This window comes from Macrotis lagotis, chromosome 1 (genome assembly GCF_037893015.1).
Source record: "Macrotis lagotis isolate mMagLag1 chromosome 1, bilby.v1.9.chrom.fasta, whole genome shotgun sequence".
NCBI classification, from domain to species: Eukaryota; Metazoa; Chordata; class Mammalia; order Peramelemorphia; family Peramelidae; genus Macrotis; species Macrotis lagotis.
Genome location: NC_133658.1, coordinates 924,879,991 through 924,902,128, shown reverse-complemented (window position 1 = coordinate 924,902,128; position 22,138 = coordinate 924,879,991). Strand labels below are relative to the sequence as shown.

At 43.5% G+C, this 22,138-nt stretch overlaps 1 protein-coding gene across 1 annotated transcript; it reads left to right on the top strand.

Annotated features, from left to right (window-relative positions):
* The first annotated feature begins 7,375 nt into the window (after positions 1–7,375).
* Positions 7,376–20,538, top strand: LOC141509957 (immunoglobulin superfamily member 1-like). The gene is made up of 4 exons (XM_074219862.1): positions 7,376–7,636; positions 8,214–8,316; positions 8,689–8,976; positions 20,159–20,538. The coding sequence occupies exons 1-4, from the start codon at positions 7,376–7,378 to the stop codon at positions 20,536–20,538; spliced, it is 1,032 nt and encodes a 343-aa protein (XP_074075963.1).
* The last annotated feature ends 1,600 nt before the right edge of the window (positions 20,539–22,138 follow it).

Here is a 22,138-nt window from a genome sequence, read left to right as displayed (position 1 = left end):
TGCACAGCAAAGGGCCCATTCCTTCTCACCTGGGGTGGCCCAGTGATTTCTTCAGTATTCCTGCTTTTTCCTTTGTCAGATCATTGTCTTGGCAGACCCTTCAAGACATTCTCCCAAAGCCCAACTCTGATTCTGTCCCTCTTTACCTCCTCATGACCCAAATAAGCAAGACTTCTGGAGTAATCCTTTGGGGATGGGTCGGACCAAATTACTGTTTAGAACCCTTGCAAAGAAAACACAAATATTTGCAAATGGCAAATCTAACCCTTGCAAATATAATACCTTGTTATCCACTGTCTGTGGGGCAGGTGTTTGCATTCTCACACCTTCCCCAGGGCTCTCCAATACCTCTATGGGAGTTAGAGGTATCTAGCTCCAGCTCCCTCTGATGGGGTTCCTTCCATGGTAGGGGGGTGGGTGCCCTACATCCCAGTTCCCTCTTCCTTCCATGTCCTCCATCCTATGGAGATTAGAGATTTCAGTGCCATTTGTTTTCTGCGAAAGGATTGGATGAGGAGGAGGGAAATCTTAGCATTTTTCTAGATTTTGAAGCTAGAGGGCTAGCATGAACTTGAATATCTATTACAATGTCACACAGTAGAAATATCCTAAGCTTGTTATTCACTGAAGCTCCTACATCTTTTTTCAAACATATTTTGCCACTCTGCCTTTCCCATGTATTTTGGGTACAGTGGGTTTCTTGAACCAAAGTGTTAGACTTTTTGCTTTTTTGTTTTTTTGTTCTTTTTTAGGTTTTTTCAAGGCAAATGGGGTTAAATGGCTTGCCCAAGGCCACACAGCTAGGTAATTATTAGGTGTCCGAGACTGGATTTGAACCCAGGTACTCCTGACTCCAAGGCCGGTGCTTTATCCACTGTGCCACCTAGCCGCCCCAATTTGAATTTTTTTTTTTAGTGTTAGACTTTTTACTGATAGTAGTTATTTCCTCTTAAAACTCAAAACACTCAAGACTTTATAGATCCTAGTTTTCAGCCTTCGGGTATGGTATTCCTTCCACCTTGAGGTCTCCCTGTTTAGAAAGCCACCATCAATTATCCCTGAGGAAATCACTGAGGTAAAAGTCAAGGCCAGTGGTTAAAGTCTAAGGAACTCCACACTCTAGGTTCTGTCCAAACTGAGAGCAAATGGCCAGTTTTGGGGGTGAAGTCATTGTACTAGTCTTGAACCCTCTGGACTGGACTCAAATGGTTACAATAGTAGGCATTTATAGAGAACTTTGAGACTGACTTCATGATCTCATCTGATCCTCATAAGCCTGGGAGCAGGTCATATTATAAAATGTTTTTTTAAATTATGATTACAAAAATAAAACTGAGACAGGGGTGAGATGAACTGCCACAAGACACACAACTGTGGGAATCTAAATAGGGATGGACCTCAGATCTGATTCTCTTCCTGCAAAACTCTCCATAGTGACCCCTAGCAAGAAGCACCTAGGCAAGAGGTGGGTGAAAAGTGAACAGGAGAGTGATGAAAGGGCAGCATTTGACTTAAAAAGACAGGTTAACCTCAGTCAAATCCTCTTATACAATGACTTTGGAAACAGAAACCTGTAGAAGTTGAGTGACTGGCCCAAGGACACTTAACAAGTTGGTGGCATAATGTGGATTACACCCCACTCCCCCCCATAGTTTGCAATTTCAAAAGCATAGTCCTCTCTCTACTTAGAACTTCTGAGTTAATCCCCAAATGGTTGAGTAAAGAATATGATGGAAAGAAAGGCACCTCTGAAAAAATGGTTTATGGAAGTAAAGAAATTCCAAATCTCACTAGTTACCTCATTGTTTGGGGGAGGAAACAAAAACTCTGGCCACCACATCCTGGGGTTGTCCTGTGACTCTGGTCTATCTCTCCCCTTCTTGTTGCTGAGGCGACTAAGGTCATATTGGAGCTGAGGGTTCAACATGCACCCCACAAGTACAGTCCTCCTCTGCCTTGGTGAGTCAGGGGAGGGGGGATGCAGTCCTGAATGAAGGGAAGGGATTTGGAAAAGCCTAAGACCAGAGTAGTCTAGGACCCTGGGGGGACAGTGTTGAATCTAGCGGAATCAGATCCAGGAACCTGTGTGTTGTCCAGTCTGCTTAGGGATAAAATCACTGGTGCACAGGGGACTAAAGTAGTTTCCGAAGGAAGTCTCTCACGCTGATCTCATTATAGGATTGTGTCTGCACCAGGAGATCCAGACACAGAAAGGTGAGTCCTTTCCCCCAAATGACCCTGACCTTCCTTCCAGTTCATTGTAGACTGTTGCTTGCCATGATATCTGGGTTGGGAGAGTTCTGTCTGGGATAGAGCAGTAGGCTAATAGGCTCGTAGGCTAATGCTTAGAGAGATTTTGAAGGGGCAAATGGGGGTAATAGGCAAACACTGAGACCCTCCAGAGACCACATCTCTTATTTCCTTCTAGCTACACTCCCCAGATCTTGCTTCTGGCATTAGCCTAGCTCTGAGCTCCTCCTGGGGTCATCTGAATCCCTGTAGGAGGCCAGGGTTCTCTAGATGGCCAGTGGTTCTGTCTCTGTAAGGACTCACATGTTGGCAGGAGGCAGAGAAGTCTGTAGCAGTTGGGGAGCCCAGGACACACAAGGTCCCAAGTAACATCATAGCTGAGGGATTCTACGGCATCTCCCCTCCTAGATCTCCCTATATTTGTACTATAAATGCCTTTCATGTACATGGAAGCTGGAAGGATGAACCCTCCACTAGAATGAAAGTTCCTTAAGGGCAGGGGCCATATGTCTTCTCTTCACCACAATTATTATAGTTTACTGATTTATGGCTTCATAGAGGGCTCGGTAGTTTCCTATAGTGGGTGATGATGGATGAGGGGCAATCAGTCCAGAACTAGTCCTATGAGTTAAAGGAAAGGGCTCTGTTCTTTGCTGCTGTCCCTCCATGACATCTGGGCTCCTTATGTAACCTGCTTTCCTTTCCCAGAGCAGATCTCTGTGATCTCTTAGAGACAAACATAAGGCTACAGCTTTTCCTTTAATCCTCTATGAATTTATTTCCCCACATGAAGAAAATCCCCTCATTCTGTACTTCCCAGAGTGCCCTTGGTCCTGGACCAAGCTATGACAGGACAGTGACTCTGGAGATCAAGGGAACTTTAGAGTTATAAGCTCAACATAATTAGGGAAATAATTTGAGCATGGTTACCCATTGTTAGAAAGTGTTGGAGTTAGGAGTTGAACCCAAGTCTTCTCTTTCAAAACCCAATGATCTTTCAGATGTCAGTAATTTGTTTAATGAGGAGGTTTTGTCCTTCAGCCTCCGAACTCTGTGAAGAAGAATGGGATTCACAGACAATCACTGACCCATTCTATCAGTTTTCATTTCATTTGAGCCAAAAGGTAGACTGGCCGCTGGGGGTAAATAAAAGGGTGACATTGTCTCTGTCTTCATCCAGAAAGATGAAGCATGTATTGGAGAGAGGCAGCAGGGAAGTGAGTTCAGCTCTAGATAGCCCCAGGGATAGGTTGCATAGCTCCAAACCAGGAGATTTCCAAGATTTTTCCAGGGGGCAGTGGACCTGTGAATCTGTTTGATGTCAGGAGACCATGGTTCTGAGTAGATACTAACTTTTGTTCAATCACAAGTTAGAGAGCCTCTTCAGACCTCAGTGCCTCATTTGTCAGATGAGAATAATGATTCTTGAGCTAGTTACTGTGAGGAAAGTATGTTTTTACATTTCAAAATGACATAAAAATGTGGTTGGTTATTATCCTCCTTTTCCTCATCTTCATCAAATTAAGACCAGAGATTTAAAGCAGGGGTGGGGAACATCCATCCTCAGGCCAGAAACCATTTGGTTTGGCACTGCCACAGCAATCACAAGTGGGACTGGAAATTCAATGAATCTGGCAGCTTTTTTGATCAAATAAGGCAGACTAATTTTTAAGTTGATTATTTTGTATGGTCCACAAATGATGTTTAATATATATATAAAATACAGATATACACACACAAATGGTGCTTGGCAGAAAAGAGGTGCCCCATGCCTGTTGCAAAGCCAGGTGGTCAGTAATCAGAGCAGACAAGACATAGGGGCAGACTGAGAAACTTTTGAGGAACTGGGAAATGGAGTATCTTGTTCATAGAACATCACTGGGTTGAATAAGATGTGTTGGGAAATAAAGTCTAAGAAGACTGGAAAGGCAGCACGGAGGTTTTGCTGATGAGTACCAAACAGAGCATTTCAGATTTCCTCATAAAGGAAATCAAAAATCAATAGAGTTTATTGAGTTTGGAGTGTGATATCATCAGGCCTGAAATTTAATTTAGTTGCTGAGTAGAGAATGGATTAGAGTGAGGAGAAATTGGAGGCAGACAGACCTCCCCCCATCTCTCAACCCCAGCAGGGTATTGCAAGAGTTCAGGTGCAAAGTAATAAGGGTCTGAACCAGGGGTGGTAGCAGCATTAGAGGAGAGAATTATTGCAGGAATACCCCTACCACCATGCTTCACTTCATTTCCTCCTCTCTGGTCACCCCCTTCACAACCACCTTTCAACGAATTCCAACTGACACCATGCCTTGCCCCTCTTTCTTCCTGTTGTGGAACTGAAGAAATACTGCAAAGGTGAAAACATCAGATCTTGTGAACAGCTTTGTTGGGTGGTGGTGGGAAAGATAATGAGGAATCCAGGATAGCTCCTGGAGTGTGAGCCCAAAAGACTGGGAAGGTGATGGTGCCCTTGCCAGCAACAGGGAAGGTGGAGGATTTGGAGGGAGGGTAATGAATTCGGTTGGGTGTGAGATATCTACTGGATGTTCAGTTTCAGATATACCATAAAGCAGCTAAGGATGCGAAATGGGAGGTCAGCAGAGAGGACAGTGTAGTTTAGGTAGATTTAAGAATTATTATCATAGAGATGGTCATTAAATGTGTGGCAGATGCTTATTGAGATAAAAAGAAGGGAATTTCAGGGAAGAGGGCTCAGAATGTCCATCTATGAAGATAGTAAGATGGTGGAGAAGCAGCCCATCTTTGATTCTGGAATTCTTAGTGGAGGGAAGTGAGATCAAAAGCTCTATTTTTCAATCCCCTTCTTTCCTGGAAATTCTACTCATTTCCCTGTGATAAGTAGTACAGTCAGTTTTTTTTTTAAAAATTACATTTATTTACACATTACTAAAATAGTCTTGTAATCCCCTTCCACCCACAAAGATAAAGAAACCTCATGAAAAATAATGTGAGAGAAAAAGAAAAAAATGTACTTCAGGCTGTTCAGATACCATTAGCTGTGACTCTGGTGTGGTTTGCATGCTCTATCATAAGTCCATCAAAGAAGTTGCTTCAATATTTTTTCCTACAGTTGCTATTGTTAATTGTGTTTCCTTCCATCCATTTCTCCCCACTCCCATTTATTCTCTTCTCTCTCACTTTTCACTTTGTCCCTCCTCAAAAGTGTGTTGTGGGACAGCCAATGGACAGCGGACACAGTGCCAGCCCTGGGACCAGGAGGACCCAAGCCCAAATCCAACCCCAGACATACACCACCACCCAACCTTGTGATCCAGGGCAAGTCACCCAACCCTACTGCCTTGCAAAAAAAAGGGTGCTGTATCTGACTACTCTCTCCCACAATCTCCTCTATTATCAACCCCTCCTCCCATCCCCTTTCTCTCCTTTTTTCCTTTAGAGTAAGGTAGATTTCTACACCCTGGTGAGAGTGTATGTTCTTTCCTCTCTGAGTCATTTCCAATGAGAATGAAGGCTCCCTCATTCTCCCTCACCCCTTCCACTCTGTTGCAAAAGCTCTTTTTTTGACTCTTTTACATGAAATATATTATCCCATTCTACCTCTTCTTCCCTTTTCTTCCAGTACATTCCTTTCCCCCCATTGACTCCATCTTTATGATATAGTATACATTCACATTCATATTTGCCTTGTCTATATATGCTCTTCTAACTAGTCTAAGAAATGAGAAGGCTCATATGAGCTATCACTATCATCTTTCCATGCAGGAATACATGCAGTTCACCATCATTAAATCTTTCATCATTTGCCCTTCCCATTCACCCTCTCTATGCTTCCCCCAAGTCCTGCACTTGGAGATGAAACTTCCTGTTCACCTGTGGGCATTTCAACAGGAAAGTCTGAAATTCCCCTATTTCATTGAATGTCCATCTTTTCCCCCTGAAAGAGGATGTTCAGTTTTTCAGCCAGATTTTTAAAGAGTTGCCCACAGGGAGGTTCCAGGATTCTTTCATCTGAGGCAAACACACAAATGTAGAAACTGGTAAAAAACACAATCAAGGAGAAAGAATTCTGCCACAGCAGAACCAAAGTCATTGGAAGAACATGAAGAAACATTTAATAGGTGGTTTCTAGGTCCCAAGGACTAAGAATATAGAAGAGAAGCAAATACTTGGCCTGCCCAAAAGGAACTTACTTTCTAATGGGGAAGACAACAAATACAGAGTAATGATGGGGACAGGGAAATCACATTTAGTCCAGAAGGCTACAGGGATGGTGAGTGGGGCCATAAATGAACCAACCAGGAACAATGTCGGAGGTGATTTGTTCATGGTTCCCAGTTCTACCACAGGAGGAAGGAGGGACAAGGCATAGTGTTGGTTTGGAATCTGTTGAAAGGTAGTTGTAAAGGGGGTTACTGGAGAGGAGAAAGCAAAGTGAGTTATGGTAGCAGGGGCATTCCTGCAATGATGGTCTAAGAGAGGCAGTCACCCATCAGGAGAAGGTTCCAGGTCAGAAGTTCCTCAGGGCACAGTGTATGGGGTGGGTTGTTGAGAAGGAGGGTGTAGAGGAAAGATATGAACATGAAGAAATGGGAAGATGGTGCTGGAGAGCAGTGGTGTGGACTGGAAGGAGGACAGGGATGGAAGGGCTTGGAGACCAAGAACCTCAGGAGCTCACAGTTCTTGTCAGGAGAGTTCTAGTCAACCGGGAGGCTTGTTCAAGATGGTCAAGATCCATGTCTCTGATAAGGAAGTGAGTTCTTAGGTACAGAAATAAGAATGAAGGGACAGTCAGGTGCAAAAGACCCAAGGGAATGCTGCCCAATCCCCTCCCTCTTCTCAATGATAACCCAAGATCCCACAATCACCCATAACACTTCTTAGCCTGTGGGTTAGACCCAGCTCTGTTTCAAAGACACAGAAAGATCTGGTAGAATGGAAGTCACAGAAGGGCCCTGCATTACTCTTCCCATCCTGGACCTGTGTCTTGATATTCTGAATTTGAGGGTAATGACCTATTTGACTTGCTGGTCTCCTCTCTCAAGAAACCCTTAGCAAACCTACAATCTTGGCTAAACCAAGCCCTGTAGTTGTGCCAGGGACTGATGTGACTCTCCATTGCTGGATGGCACAAGCAGCATCCGAAGAGATGACATTCACCCTGTTGAAGTCAGGAGTGCCTGTTAATGAGCAACAGGCAGAAAAAGAGGCTTCGTTTTTCCTGCCTTCTGTGAGTATCATAAATGCTGGAAGCTACAGTTGTTTTTATTCTGACAAGATGGACCCAAAGAAGAAGTCAGTGGCCAGCGATGCCCTGGATTTGGTGGCGACAGGTAAGAAGATGAGGCCTTTGAGGGATTCTGGGTTCAAATCTACCCCTTCCTTCCCTAACATCAGTGACCCAATAGAGGTAAAAGCAGTGTGTACAGAGATATTCAGCTAAGTTCTGGTCTCCCTCCAAGATTGGGGGCTGAAGGAGATGAAGGTGCCCTGTTCCCATCTGGCATATAGGGATAGGAAATGAGACTGGAAATTTGATTGGGGGCTAGAGTAGTATCAGAGAAGTTCAGGTCCTTACAGTTTACTCCAAGTTCATCCATCATAAAGAAATGAAATGAGTCTCAGAGCAGTGGACAAGACTGACCAAGGCTGCAGAGCAAAGAATTTGGACTCAGATAGGAACAAGGTCATTCTCCAGATTAAACAGTTGAGTAGCAAGAGAGATGCACCTTCAACTCAGGTCTCCTGTCTGATGGGGTTTTGTTTATTTTGTTTTTTTTTCTTTCCCAGGTTCTCTCTCCAAACCCACTTTCTTTGCCCTCCCCAGCCCTAAGGTGGCCTTAGAGGGAAGTGTGATCCTTAGGTGTGTCCTGAAACCTGCAACCTCAACCATGAAAAGTATAATATTTATTTTACTGAAGAAAGGAAACCCAGAACCTATCCGTCAATCTAAAACTTCAAAGAGATGGGTTGAATTTCCCCTCCAGTCTGTGAGAGTCCAGGATGCAGGGCTCTATACATGTATTTACTATGAGAACTCTGTGCCTAAGGCTTCTGAACCCAGTGAGTCCCTGAATATCTGTCTGACAGGTGAGGACATCAGGTTCCAGGACCCAGGGTAGAGAAGTTGGGAGTCACAAAAGAAAGACTCTAGGAGGGGGCATTATAAGGGGCTAGTGTCCCAAGTATCCTCCAGGGATGGAGTTGGGGCAGAGGCCTACTGAGGAGCTACAGGGAGATCTCAGTTGCTATCCCATCACTCAGAGTCCCAGGGATCCCTTGTAGGCTCTTTTTCCTCTGTGAATTCCAGTGAAAGTGAATTTCTAGAAGGGAATTGCCAAGGGAGGAGATAGGAATAGAGACTTAGAAAATGACCTGGGGGATTTTTTCTTGGTGTCAGTCCCAATCCCTTGTATTGACCTCTATGAGACTCCAGCCTATGGTTTTTTCTTTGACTTCCAGACTTCCTGACCAAACCCTCCTTGACTGTCCAACCCAACTCCAATGTGTCTCTGGGAGGGAACATGTCATTCCATTGCCAGACTTCTGCCTGTGGCACCAGATTCACTCTGTACAAGGAGGGAGAGGTGATAGCTGTGGGGATAGTCAATTCCACCCAGAACAAGGTTGAATTCCTCATCAATCCTGTGACCAAAAACCATTCTGGGAGCTACAAGTGTCACTATCACACTGGTGGGCACAACTCCATCCCATCCATGTTCAGTGATCCCTTGGAGCTTTTAGTGACTGGTGAGGAGGGACTGCTTGATAGAGCCATAGAATGGGGAAATAGGATGTGGGAGCAGAGTGTGTGTGTGTGTGTGGGGGGGGTGCTGAGACATTTCTGTAGTGTTGAATTCTGTCATGTCTTCAGGTCTGAGCCAATAGTTAGAAACCCAGGCAACACAACAGATTCCTCTTGGCCCACAATAAGTGATCATTGGTTGACTTATTTGCATTTAATGTGGTTTCTAGGTGAAAGTGATTCATCTTTTCTGGGAACAGGTAAGATTGATGGCAGTGGATGGTTCCTGGTTCCTGATGGTTTTGGATCTTGGTATAACTTTTCATCTAGACCATGTGAGGAGAATGGCAATGGAACATTTCCAAGGATTCCTTTGACAAGAGTATACCTAAAGCCTACAGTCTGAAAATTCCCCATTATTGCTTCAAAATTCTTTCTTCTATTTTCCCCTTTAAAACATTGGAAAAGCTTTGGGAAAAGAAACATTAAGAATACCATTCAGCTGAGAATTGGTCTAAGCCTCCTATAAAATTGTTTCAAATTATGAGAGAAAAGTCAAGAACTGTTCACTTCTTTTGAACCAGCCCAACATCTATACCCCAAAGAGACCAATCCATAAAGAAACATCAAATATGGAGGAAGTTATTCATAGTGGCACCCACCTAGGAGTAAGCTTCCCCCCCTCCCCACTTGGCATAGTGCAATCCTTTTGATCCATAATGCATGATTGTTGGTTTTCTTATCCACATTTAATCTGGTTTCTAGGTGAAAGAGATTCATCTTTTCCGGGAACAGGTAAATATTGATGGCAGTGGATGGAGTTTGGGAAAGACCTGGTTTCTCATGGTTTTGGATCCTGGTATAACTTCTCCTCTATGCTGTGTGAGAAGAGTGACAAATCCTTCCAAGGATTCCTTCATCATGAGCATATGTATGACCCACTGCCTGAAAATTCCCCAGGCCTACCTCAGAATTCTCTCTTCTGTTCTTTCCCTTTAATTAATATTTAAAGTGCTTTGGGAAAGAGACACTATACTATATCTGATAGCTGAGACATGATATAAACCTCATATAACACTGTTTGGAATTATGAGAGAAAAATCAAGAGCTGTTCATGTGCTTAAGTCCTTTGACAGAAATAGCTCAATAAGGTCAAATCATAAAGAAACATAGAACATGGGAGAAGTTATTCATAGTGGAACCCTCTTAGGTGTTAAAAAACCTCCAGATAACATATTGTATTATTTTTGAAAAAGTATGATTGTTATTTTATCCATTATTTAGTTTGGCTTCTGGGTGAAAGGAATTCATATTTTCTAGGAATAGGTAAGATTGATGGCAGTGGTTCTTCATGTTTTTGGATCCTGGTAGAGATTTTCCTGTAAACTGTGGGAGGAGAGCAGTAATAGGCACATTCTGGTGAAGGAGGGTCACTGAGGATTCCACTTTCAGACAATGGAAGTGTAAAATTGAAGTTTTTCTCAATCTCAGGAACATCATTAACCTCTGGAAACATTCTCATCATATGCCTGTGCTGTGTCAGCATCCTTCTCTTCTTGGTCTTACTAAGCTACTGTCTCAATCACAACAGTGAGTATTGGGGGAAGGGTGAAATCCCCTGGGGGGGTGAGTGAGAAACCAGGTAGATTTGAACTGAATCCCCTGAACAGTATCTGTTCTTTTTCTCTTTAAAGTGGCTGCTCATGGAGAGATATCAAAAAGGTAGAGAGAGATTCAGTTCATCTTCCCAAACTATCAGGAACCTATTCCCCCAAATGACAACTTTAACTTTCATCACTGGATCCTGGTACAAATTTTCCTCTAGACTGTGGGAGAAGAGTGTCCATGGGCATATTCTTGGTGAAGGGCCAATGAGAAGATCACTTTTGAACAATGGCAGTGGAAAATTGAAGTGCTTCTCAGTCTCAGGAACATTCTCACACTCTGAAAACTCTCTCGTCAAAATACTTGTAGTAACTCTTGTCGAGAAAAGCCTGTAATGGTGATTAGGATTAACATGTCCCTGATTTTCTCTTTCTACATAGGGACCGAAGACACCAACATCAACACTGGTCTCTCCATTCCATTCATTCTAGATCACCCCAAGAAGAAGTCACTTGTAAGTGGTCTGAATAACAAGGGGCATGGATCCTGGGAGTGTGGGGAGGTCTAATATTGGAAGTTTATAAGGACTTATGATAATTTCTCTTTTATTATAGATGAAGAAGTGAGCAAGATGGGAAAGACTAAAACAGTTGTGAGTCCTTTCTACTTTTTCCCCTGTACCCCACTGGCAGGCTCTTTCAAATAAAATGTAAGGGAGTCTGGAAGTTCCTAGGTGGGCATTCAGTGGGGCTCCATTTCCCACACCTGAGCCCATACTTACTCTCCTGTCCTTGTTCCCTTCCCTTGGTCATCCCTGACTGGACACTGAATCCCATCCTCATACTTGCTAGAGGGAATCCGGATTGTTCTTTGCCCTCTGACCATTAGACCCACTTCTGGATCTCTAATGGTAGTGGATCACTCATGGGGGGCAAAATCCCTGCTGCATCCCAAAGACTCCCAAAGATCTTGTTTTGTAGCTGAAACCTGACCACTTCTTGATCTTTCCATCTGTCCTGCAATTGAAATCTCAAGCATATGCTGCCTATACCAGTTTGGGTCTGAGCTCCCAGAGAGCAGAAACTCTGTTTCTCTTTATGTTGTCCGTTCTTAGCACCATCCTCTTAATAAATCTTAATCAATGCTTCATTAATCCACCTCTTCCTTGGGAACCTCTGCCCCAGTCTTCATACCAAACACTCAATTCTATATGCCTCCAAATCCATGATTCTCATACCTGATCAATCCCTCCCTCTTTATCTCCCTCTAATGACATTCACCAAGTCATTCATCTTTCTCTCAGATTTCCAAGGCTAAGGATTCTCAGGAAGTGATATATACTCAGCCAAAAATATCTACTGGATCTGAAAAGAATAGAACCAACATCAAGAAAGTTCCAGAGACCGGCCTTTATGCCACCATAGAAAAGCCTAAGAAGGGAGCAAAGAAGTCACAGTCTCATTTGAAAGGTCAAAGAGATTCACTGGAAAGACACAAAGGAACAAGAATCTGAGAAAAAAAATGGGTTAAGAATTCCACATTCAAATTCAACATTCCATATTCAAAAATTGAGTTTTGCTGTATGAATGAGCACGGGCCTCTAGATGCCCCATAGTCTTTCAGCTGCTTCTTCCTCATGTAGCCCATTCTTTATCTTAACAGGATCTTCTGGTAACTAGACCCCTTCTAGATCTCAGACTAAATGCTTCTGGCCCAAGCCTTGTTTTGTCGGCGCACTGGCTTAGGAAGAGCCACTGATCTTGTGGAAGCCCAAATATGCTAAAAGTGATTGATATCTTCCTTAGTATTGATTTGCTTAGTACCCATAATCCTAAGTGCACTTTGTCCTGTGTCTGAGTGCTAATGAAAAAGAGTTGAAGATACAAATGGAGTCTATCGTCTGTTCAGTGAGCTCCTCTTCTGCAATCTGTCTGCAGTCATTCCTCTCCTTCTCCCTCCTTTGGACACCAAAGGATCTATTCCTGCTTATTTGGGCTGCCACAGTGATTTCTACAGGATTGCTCCTTTCTCTCTTGCCATTTTGTTATGAACAGACCACTTGAGACCTTCTCCCCATGCCCGACTCTGATCATCTTCCTTTTTGTCTCCTCCTAGCCCAATAGTCATAACTCCTAGAGTAACCCTTCAGTGATGTGTTAGACTAAATTGCTGCTGAGGGCCCTTGTAAATATAACGCTGGTACCTTGCTGTCCACAGTCTGAAGGACAGGTATGTTACATTCTCACATCTCCCCAGGGCTCTCCAGTGCCCCTAAGAGAGGGAGAGGTATCAAATTCCAGCTCCCACTGATGGGATTCCTTCCATGGTGGATGATGAATGCCCTGCATCCCAGTACCTCTTCCTACCCTATCCTTGATTCTACTGAAAATAGGTATTTGCCAGTCCCATTTGTTTCTTGGGGAAGGATAATATGGGGAAGAGGAGAGTTTGTTATTTTTCTTTCCAGACCCCAAGTAATATCACTCTAGACTTTGGAGCAAGAAGGGGAGGTCCAGCATGTGTTCAAATAACTCTTACAATGTCACACAACTGATGCATCCTAAGTTTGCAATTTGCTGAAATGCCCATCTTTTTTCAAACAAAATGTTTTGCAACTGTGCCTTTCTCATTTGGTTTGTGTGAAATGGATTTCTCCAACCAAAGGGTTAGACTTTACATTGACTGCAATTCTCAGATTCACTCAAAGTTCTAATTTAAAACTCAACATTTATTTTCCCTCAAAACTCAAAACACCCAATATCTTTCAGGCCCTAGTGTTCACCTTCCACCTTGAGGGGGGTCTCCTGATTTAGAAAACCACCATCAATTGTTCCATTTCAGTCACTGAGTAAAAGGTCAAGACTAACAGTATGAGTCTGAGGAGTGTTCTGTCCAAATTGAGAGCAAACCCTTCATGATCACTTTTGTGGATGAAGTCATTTTAGTAGTGGACTCAAATAGCAGGCATTCATAGGAAAGCTTTGATTTCTACTTCACTTTGGGATCTCATTTAATCCTCACAACAAGCCTGGGAGCAGGTCATATTATAAAACATTCTTTGAAATTGCTTTATGATTTCAAAAATAAAGAAACTGAGGCAGAAAGGGGTGAGGTGAACTGCCACAAGTCACACAGTTGTGGGAATCTGAATAGGGATGGACCTCAGATCTTCCTGATTCTCTTCCTGCACACTGTCTCCACGATGACCCCTAACAAGAAACACCTAGGCAAGAGATGTGTGAACAGTGAGAACAGGAGGATGAAGAAAGGGCACTATTTCACTTGAAAGACAAGTCAATCTCAGTCAAATCTTTTCTCTTCTCCAATGGTTTGGAAGTAGAAAACTGTAGAAGTTGAGCAACTGGCCCAAGGACAAGTGACTTGCCCATGTGGATTCTACCTCTCATTTTACAACTCTAAAAACTCAGCCCTACTAAGTGCTTCTGAGTTGATCCCAAAATGACCAAATAAAAGAATGTGGCAGAAGGAACAAGGAAAGAAAGGCACCTCTGAAAGAATAGTTGATGAAAGTAAAAAATATTCCAAATCTCATAGTTATTTAATTGTCAGGGGTGGTGGTGGTGGTGGTGGTGGAAAAAAAAGCTCTGGCCACCACATCCTGGGCTTGGCCCCTGGCTCTGGTCCTTCCTCCCCTTCTTGTCACTGAAGCTAATAAGCTCATAGTGGAGCTGAGGGTCCAACATGCACTCCCCAATGATAGTCCTTCTTTGCCTTGGTGAGTTTGTGGGGGTCACAACTCTGAAGGAAGGAGAGGGATTTGGGAAAGCCTGTGACCAGGAAGTCTAGGATCCTGGGGAAAATAGACAATGTTGAATACAGACTGTCTAAGGAGAGTCAGCTCTAGAGAGCTGGATGTCAAAGGAGAAACCTCTCACACTGATCTCTGTTCTAGGACTATGTCTGTACCAGGAGATCAAGGCACAGATGGGTGAGTCTTTTCCACCAAATACCCCTGACCCTCCTTCCAGTTCATTCTAGACTGTTGCTTGCCATGAGGTTATCTGGTTGGGAGAGGACTGTCTGGAGCTAATAGGTTCATAGACCAATGCTTAGAGAGTCCTAGAAGGGGCAAATGGGATAATAGGAATATGCTGAGACCCTCCTGGAGACCACATCTCTAATTACCTTCTAGCTATTTTTTCCCAGGTCCTGCTTCTGGCATTAGCCCAGCTCTGAGATTCTTCTGGGACCATCTGAATCCCTGCAGTAGCCTGGATTCTACAAAAAAACCAATGGTCCCATCTCTGAAAGAACACATGTTTGGTTGGAGGCAGAGATATCCGTAGCAGTGGCAGAGCTCAGGGCACCCAGGGTCCAAATTAATGCCATAGGTGAGGGATTCCAGGGCATCTTCCCTCTCAGCTCTCCCAGTATTTGTACTGTATATGCCTTCCATGGTCATGGTGGCTGGCAGACAGACTCTCCCACTAGAATGAGAGCTCCTTAAGAGAAGGGGCCATGTTACATCCTTTTCTTTGTATCTACAGAACTGGAGATTTATCAGTCTCCATTGATTGGTAAATGAAATAACTTATTGACTGATTGATTGATTGAAGTTTCAATAGTTCCCTCTAACTGCTGGTGATGGGTCAGGGAGAATCAGTTCTTAACTCATAGGAGTTAAGGAAAGGGGCTTCTCTGCTCTTTGCTGCCATCTTTCCTTTCATGTTCTGGGCTCCTGATGTAACCTATTTCCTTTTCTTGGAGATCTCTATGATCCCTTAGAGACAGCCATAGGCTATAGTTTTTCCTTTAATACTCTCCGATTCTCTTTCCCTACATGAAGAAAATCCCTTCATTCTGTACTCCTTAGAGTCTCCTTAGTCCTGGCCAGCCTATGATAGGACAGTGGCTCTGGAGTTGGAAGGAATTTTAGAGTTATATGCTCAACATCAATCATTTTGTAGATAGAGAAAATGAATCTTAGGGAAATAATTTGAGCATGGTTATCCATGATTGGAAAGTGTGTGTGTGTGGGGGGGTTAGGATTTGAACCCAAGCCTTCTGGTTCAAAACCCAGGGATCTTTCAGGTGTCAGCATTTTGTTTATTGAAGAAGGTTTGTTCTTCAGCCTCCTGTCTCTATGAATATGAATGGCATTCAGAGACAATCACTCGCTCATCCCAACAGTTTTTATTTCATTTGAGTCAAGCACTAGACTAGTAACACTAGTCCCAGGACATCAGATCTCCCAGATTTTGCCAGGGGAGTGGATCTGTGAATTTGTTGTCAGGAGACCAGGGTTCCCACATGAATGGCTACGAACACCCGTGACCTTTGTTCAATCAGAACTTAAAGAGCCTCTCCAGGCCTCAGGTGGATCATTTGTCAGATGAGAATAATGATTCTTGAGCTAGTTACCAGGAGGGCTTGGTGTGAGGAAAGTGTGTTTTAAAATTTCAAAGTGCCATAAAGATGTGGTTTGTTATCCTCATTTTTCTCTTCCGAGACCGTAGATTTAAAGCAGAAGTGGGACGCATCCATCCCCAGACTTGAAACCATTTGGTTCAGCATGGCCACAGCAATCACAAGAGGGCCTTGGAATTCAATAAATCTTGGAGCTTTTTAGATCAAATACAGCAGACTATTTTTTTTTTAGTTTTTTTTTTTTTTGCAAGGCAATGGGGTTAAGTGGCTTGCCCAAGGCCACACAGCTAGGTCATTATTAAATGTCTGAGGTTGGATTTGAACCCAGGGCCTCCGGACTCCAGGTCTGGTGCTTTATCCACTGCCATCTAGCCGCCTCTAAGACTAAGTTTTAAGTTGATTATTTTGTATGACCCACAAATGATGTTATAAATATCCAAATGTCTCTTGGAGGAAACAATGTTTCCCAGCTGTGATGCAGAAGCAGAGTGGGTCAGGAGTCAGAGCAGAAAAGGCATGGATGGAGAAACGTTGGAGTTGAGAAATGGAAAGTCTTGTTCATGGAACAGCAGGAGACCACATCACTGGACTGAATAGGATGTGTTGGAAAGTAAAGTAAACAAGATTGAAAAAGAAGGAGGGGTCTAGGTTGTGAAGGACTGAATGCCAAACAAAGCATTTCATATTTACTCTTATAGGCAATCAAAAGTCAAAGTAGTTTATTGAGTACCGGGTGACAAAATTGCGTCTGAAATTTAATTAGGTGCTGAATGGAGAATGGATCAGAATGGGGAGAAAATGGAGGAGGGCAGAACCCCCCTCCTGCCCCCTCAACCCCGGTAGACTATTTCAAGAGTTCAGGTGTGAAGTAATGAGGGTCTGTAGCAGGGTGCTGACAGCATCAGAGTGGAGGAGAGAGGAGTATTGACCAAACTGCAAAGGTGACAGCCTCAGCTCTTGTAAAGAATTTGAGTAGGGATAGTGGTGGTGAATGGTATTGAGGAATCCACATAGCTCCTGGAGTGGGAACCTCAGGGACTGGGATGATGATGGTGCCCTTGCTAATAACAGGGAAGGTGGACAATTTAGGGGGAAAGACAATGAGTTCACTTAGGTTTCAGATGTTTACTTGACTGCCAGTTTGAGATATCCCATAAAGCTTTTAGGGATGTGAAAGAGGAGGTCAGCAGAGAGGAAAGTGCAGTATAGCTAATTTTGAGATTTAGTTTCATAGGGCTGATCATTAAATCCATGACAAGTGTTTGTTGAGATAAAATGAATGAACTTTTCAGTGAGAGGCTTCTGCGGCTCTGAGTGTCCATCTGTGCAGATGGTAAGATGGCGGAGAAGCATCCCAGCCCTCATTCCGGAATTCTCAGTGATGGGAAGGGAGATCAAAACCTCAACTTTTCAACTTTCTTCTTTCCTGAGAATTCTACCCATGTCCCTGTTCAACTTTTTTTAAAATTATTTTTTAAAGCAATGGGGTTCAACCTTTTTTTTTAAAATTTATATATTTAAGGCAATGCGTTATTTAACCAGTAACTTGCCAGGATGACACAACTAGGTAATTATTAAGTGTCTGATTATGGACTTGAACTCAGGTCCTCCTGACTCCAGGACTTGTGCTCTACCCACTGCGCCACCTTTTTTTATTAAAAGAGTTACCCACAGGGAGGTCCCAGAGACCTTTCATTTGTGTCAAACACATAAGCATAGAGACATATAAAAAAGGCAACCAAGGAGAAAGACAGAACTTTACCACATCAGAACGAAATCATTGGAAGACCATGTATGAATACAGATCATTTATGATGTGGTTTCTATGTGCCAAAGGCTATGAATAAAAAGAAAAACAAATTCTGTGCCTGACTCCATGGAGCTCACATTCTAATGAGGAAGTCAATACACAGAGAGAGGAGTGGGTAGGCAAGGAAATGGCATTTTAGTCCAGAAAGGGAGAGGGATGGTGAGTGGGGTCATAAAGGAATAGATGGACACAGTTCATCCAGGAACAATGGCAGAGGTGATTTGTTTATGGTCGCCAGTTACACAACATTAGGAGAGAGGGGGCAGGGCATGGTGCTGGTTTGGGGGCTGTTGAAAGTGCTTGTGAAGGGGTTAGCCAGAGAGGAGGATGTGAAAAGAAGCATGGTGGCCAAGGATTCCTGGGATGATTTTCATGGAGAGGCACCCATCAGGAGCATGGTCCAGGTGAAAAGTTCCTCAGGACCCAGATTATGGGGTAAGTGACTAAGGAGGAAATTGTGGAGAAAAGGTCTGGAGAGGAGGACATGAGAAGATGGTGCTGGAGAGCAGTGGTGTGAACTAGGCTGGAAGGGCTTGGAGACCAAGGACCTCAGGAGCTCAGGTGGCTCTTGTCAGGAGAGTTCTAGTCAACCAGGAGGCTTGTTCAAGGAATGGTCAAGATTCAGTTCTCTGATAAGGAAGTGAGTTCTTAGGTACAGAAATAAGAATGAAGAGACAGAGTCAGGCGCAAAAGACCCGAATGCTGCCCAATCCCCTCCCTCTTCTCAATGACCCAAGATCCCACAGTCACTCATAACACTTCTTAGCCTGTGTATTAGACCAAGTCTGTTACAAAGACACAGAAAGAGCTGGCAGAATGGAAGAGGGTCCCTGGGCCTCAGCATGACCCTTCCCATCCTGGACCTGTATTCCAATATTCTGAAGGTCAAGGGTGATCACCTATCTGACTTGCTGGTGTCCTTCTATCCCAGAATTCCTTAGTAAACCTACAATCTGGGCTAAACCAAGCCCTGTAGTTGTGCCAGGGACTGATGTGACTCTCCATTGCTGGATGGCACAAGCAGCATCCAAAGAGATGACATTCACCCTGTTGAAGTCAGGAGTGCCTGTTAATGAGCAACAGGCAGAAAACAAGGCTTCGTTTTTCCTGCCTTCTGTGAGTATCATAAATGCTGGAAGCTACAGTTGTTTTTATTCTGACAAGATGGACCCAAAGAAGAAGTCAGTGGCCAGTGATGCCCTGGATTTGGTGGTGACAGGTAAGAAGATGTGGCCTTTGAGGGATTCTGGGTTCAAATCGACCCCTTCCTTCCCTAACATCAGTGACCCAATAGAGGCAAAAGCAGTGTGTACAGAGATATTCAGCTAAGTTCTGGTCTCCCTCCAAGATTGGGGGCTGAAGGAGATGAAGGTGTCCTGCTCCCATCTGGCATATAGGGATAGGAAATGAGACTGGAAATTTGATTGGGGGCTAGAGTAGTATCAGAGAGGTTCAGAGATGGAAAGGTCCTTACAGTTTACATTCCAAGGTCATCAATCATCACCAAACAAAATGAGTCTCAGAGTAGTGGACAAGGTTGGCCAAGATGAAAAAAAAAGAATTTTGGATCTAGAGAGGAGCAAGGTCATTCCCCAGATCAAATAGATGTGTAGAAGCAGAAATGAGCCTTCACTCAGCTTTTCTGTCTCTTGGTCTGGTGGGGTTTTGTTTATTTTATTTGTTTTTTCTCTCCCAGGTTCTCTCCCCAAGCCCACTTTCTTTGTCCACCCTAGCCCTGAGGTGGCCCTAGGGGGAAGTGTGGTACTGAAGTGCATCCTGCCACCAAGCTCTTCCACTGAAATTATAGTGTTTCTTTTACTAAAGATGGGGAATCCAGAACCTGTCCAACTAACCAAAGAGTCAAAGAGATTGGTGGAATTTCACCTTAAGATTGTGAGAGTCCAGGATGCAGGGCTCTATAGATGCATTTACTATGAGAAGAAGGCCCTGTCCAGGGCTTCAGAACCTAGTGAGTTCCTGAATATCTGTGTGACAGGTGAGTGAGGACACCAGGCTCCAGGACCCAGGGCAGAGTGTTTGGGAGTCACAAAGGGAAGTCTGGGAGAGAGCATTATAAGGGACTATTGTCCTCAGGACCCTCCAGGGATAGAATTAGGGCAGAGTCCTACTGGGAGGTACAGGGAGATGGGAAGGAGACTTCAGTTACTGTCCCATCATTCAGAATCCAAGGATCCCTTGAAAATTCTTTTTCCTCCTTGTGAATTCCAGGGAAAGTGAGTTTCTAGGAGTAGGGAGAAGCGAGGAGACAGGAAGAGAGACTTAGAAAATGGTCTGGGAGATTCTTCCTTGGACCTTGTCAGTTCCAAATCCCTTATACTGATTTCTGTGTGACCCCAGTCTGTGGTTCGTGCTTTGGTTTCCAGGCTTCCTGACCAAACCTTCCCTGACCGTTCGACCCAGCGCCAACGTTTCTCTCGGAGGGAACGTGACATTCTATTGTCAGACATCTGCCTGTGGCACCAGATTCACTCTGCACAAGGAGGGAGAGGAGAGACCTGTTGGGACAGTCGATTCGAGCCAGAATGAGGCTGAATTTCTCATCAGTGCTGTGAGCAAAAATCACACTGGGAGCTACAGGTGTCACCATCACACTGGAGGGAGCAATTCCACCCCATCCATGTTCAGTGATGCCTTGGAGGTTTTAGTGACTGGTGAGGAGGCACTTCTTGGTAGAGCCATAGAATGGGGGAATGGGATGTGGGAGCAGTGTGAGAGGAGGCCAAGAAATGTCTGTAATGTCTGACTCTGTCATGTCTTCAGGTTAGAGCTAATTCTTCAAGTTGGTAGACAATTATGAGTTAGAACCCCAGGTAACACAATGCATTCCTCTTGGTCCATAATAAGTGATTGTTGGTTGGCTTATTCATATTAAATCTGGTTTCTAGGTGAGAGGGATTCATCTTTTCTGGATAAAGGTAAGATCAAGGACAGAGAATAGATTGAGGGAAAGCCCTCATTCCTCATGTTTTTGGATCCTGGTATAACTTTTTCTCTAGACAATGTGAGGAGAATGGCAATGGAACACTTCCAAGGGTTCCTTCAGCAAGAGCATACTTATAACCTACTACTTGCCAATTCTCCCCTAGCACCCCAAAAATTCTCTCCTCTATTCTTTCCCTTTAATCAATATTGGTAGCACTTTGAGAAAAGAGGCACCATAGATTCCACTCAGCGGAGAATTGGTCTAAGCCTCCTATAAAATAGTTTTACATTATGAGAGAAAAGTCAAGAATGGTTTATTTCCTTTGAATCAGAGGTCCTACAACTCAGCATATATATATATATATATATATATATATATATATATATATCTCAAAGAAGTCAATCCATAAAGATACAGCAAATATGAAAGAAATTATTAATAATAACACCATTTTAGCAGGTATCCCCCTCCCCCGATAGCACAATGTATTACTGTTGATCCTTGACAAATGATCATTGGTTGACTTAGCCATTTTTAATTGGGTTTCTAGGTGGAAGAGATTCATCTCTTGTTGGAACAGGTAAGATTGATGGCAGTGGATGCAGTTTGAGGAAGTCCTGGCTTCTTATCATTTTGTATCCTGGTGTTGCTTTTCTTCTATACTGTATGAGGAGAGGGGCAAACACTTCTCAGTGTTCCTTCACCATGAGCATAACTGTGATTAGTTGCCTGAAAATTCCCCATGAATACTCCAAAATGCTCTCCTTTAATCTTTCCCTTTCATTAGCATTGGAAGTGCCTTGGCAAAAGAGGCACTATAAATATAAAGTTGGTTGGAAGTATGAAAGAAAAATTAAAAACTGTTCATATCCTTTGAGCCAGAGATCATTGGCATATATACCTCAAGGAGGTCAATCCATAAAGAAACATTGAATATAGAAGACATTATTTATATTAGCACCTTCTTAGGAATAAAAAGAACCCAGCTAACATATTGCATTACCTTTGTACCATATTAAATGATTATTGGTTGGCTTATTAGTATTTAATTTGGTTTCTGGGTAAAAGGGATTCATCTTTCCTGGGAATCGATAAGATTGGTGGCAGAGGATGGAGTTGGGGGAAAGTTCTGGGTTTCTCTTGATTTGGGAGCCTAATACATTTTCCTTTAGACTGTGGGAGAAGAGTAGCAATGGGCACTTTCTGTGAAGAAGGGTCAATGAGGACCCCACTTCCAGACAATGGAAGTGGAAAATTGAAGTCTATCTCACTCTCAGGAATATCCTTAAACTCTGGAAACATTCTCATCGTAACCCTGTGCTGTGTCAGCATCCTCCTCTTCTTGGTCTTCCTAAGTTACTATCTCAATCGTATCTGTGAGTATTGAAAGGAATGGATAAATCCCCTTGGGGGCGAGTGA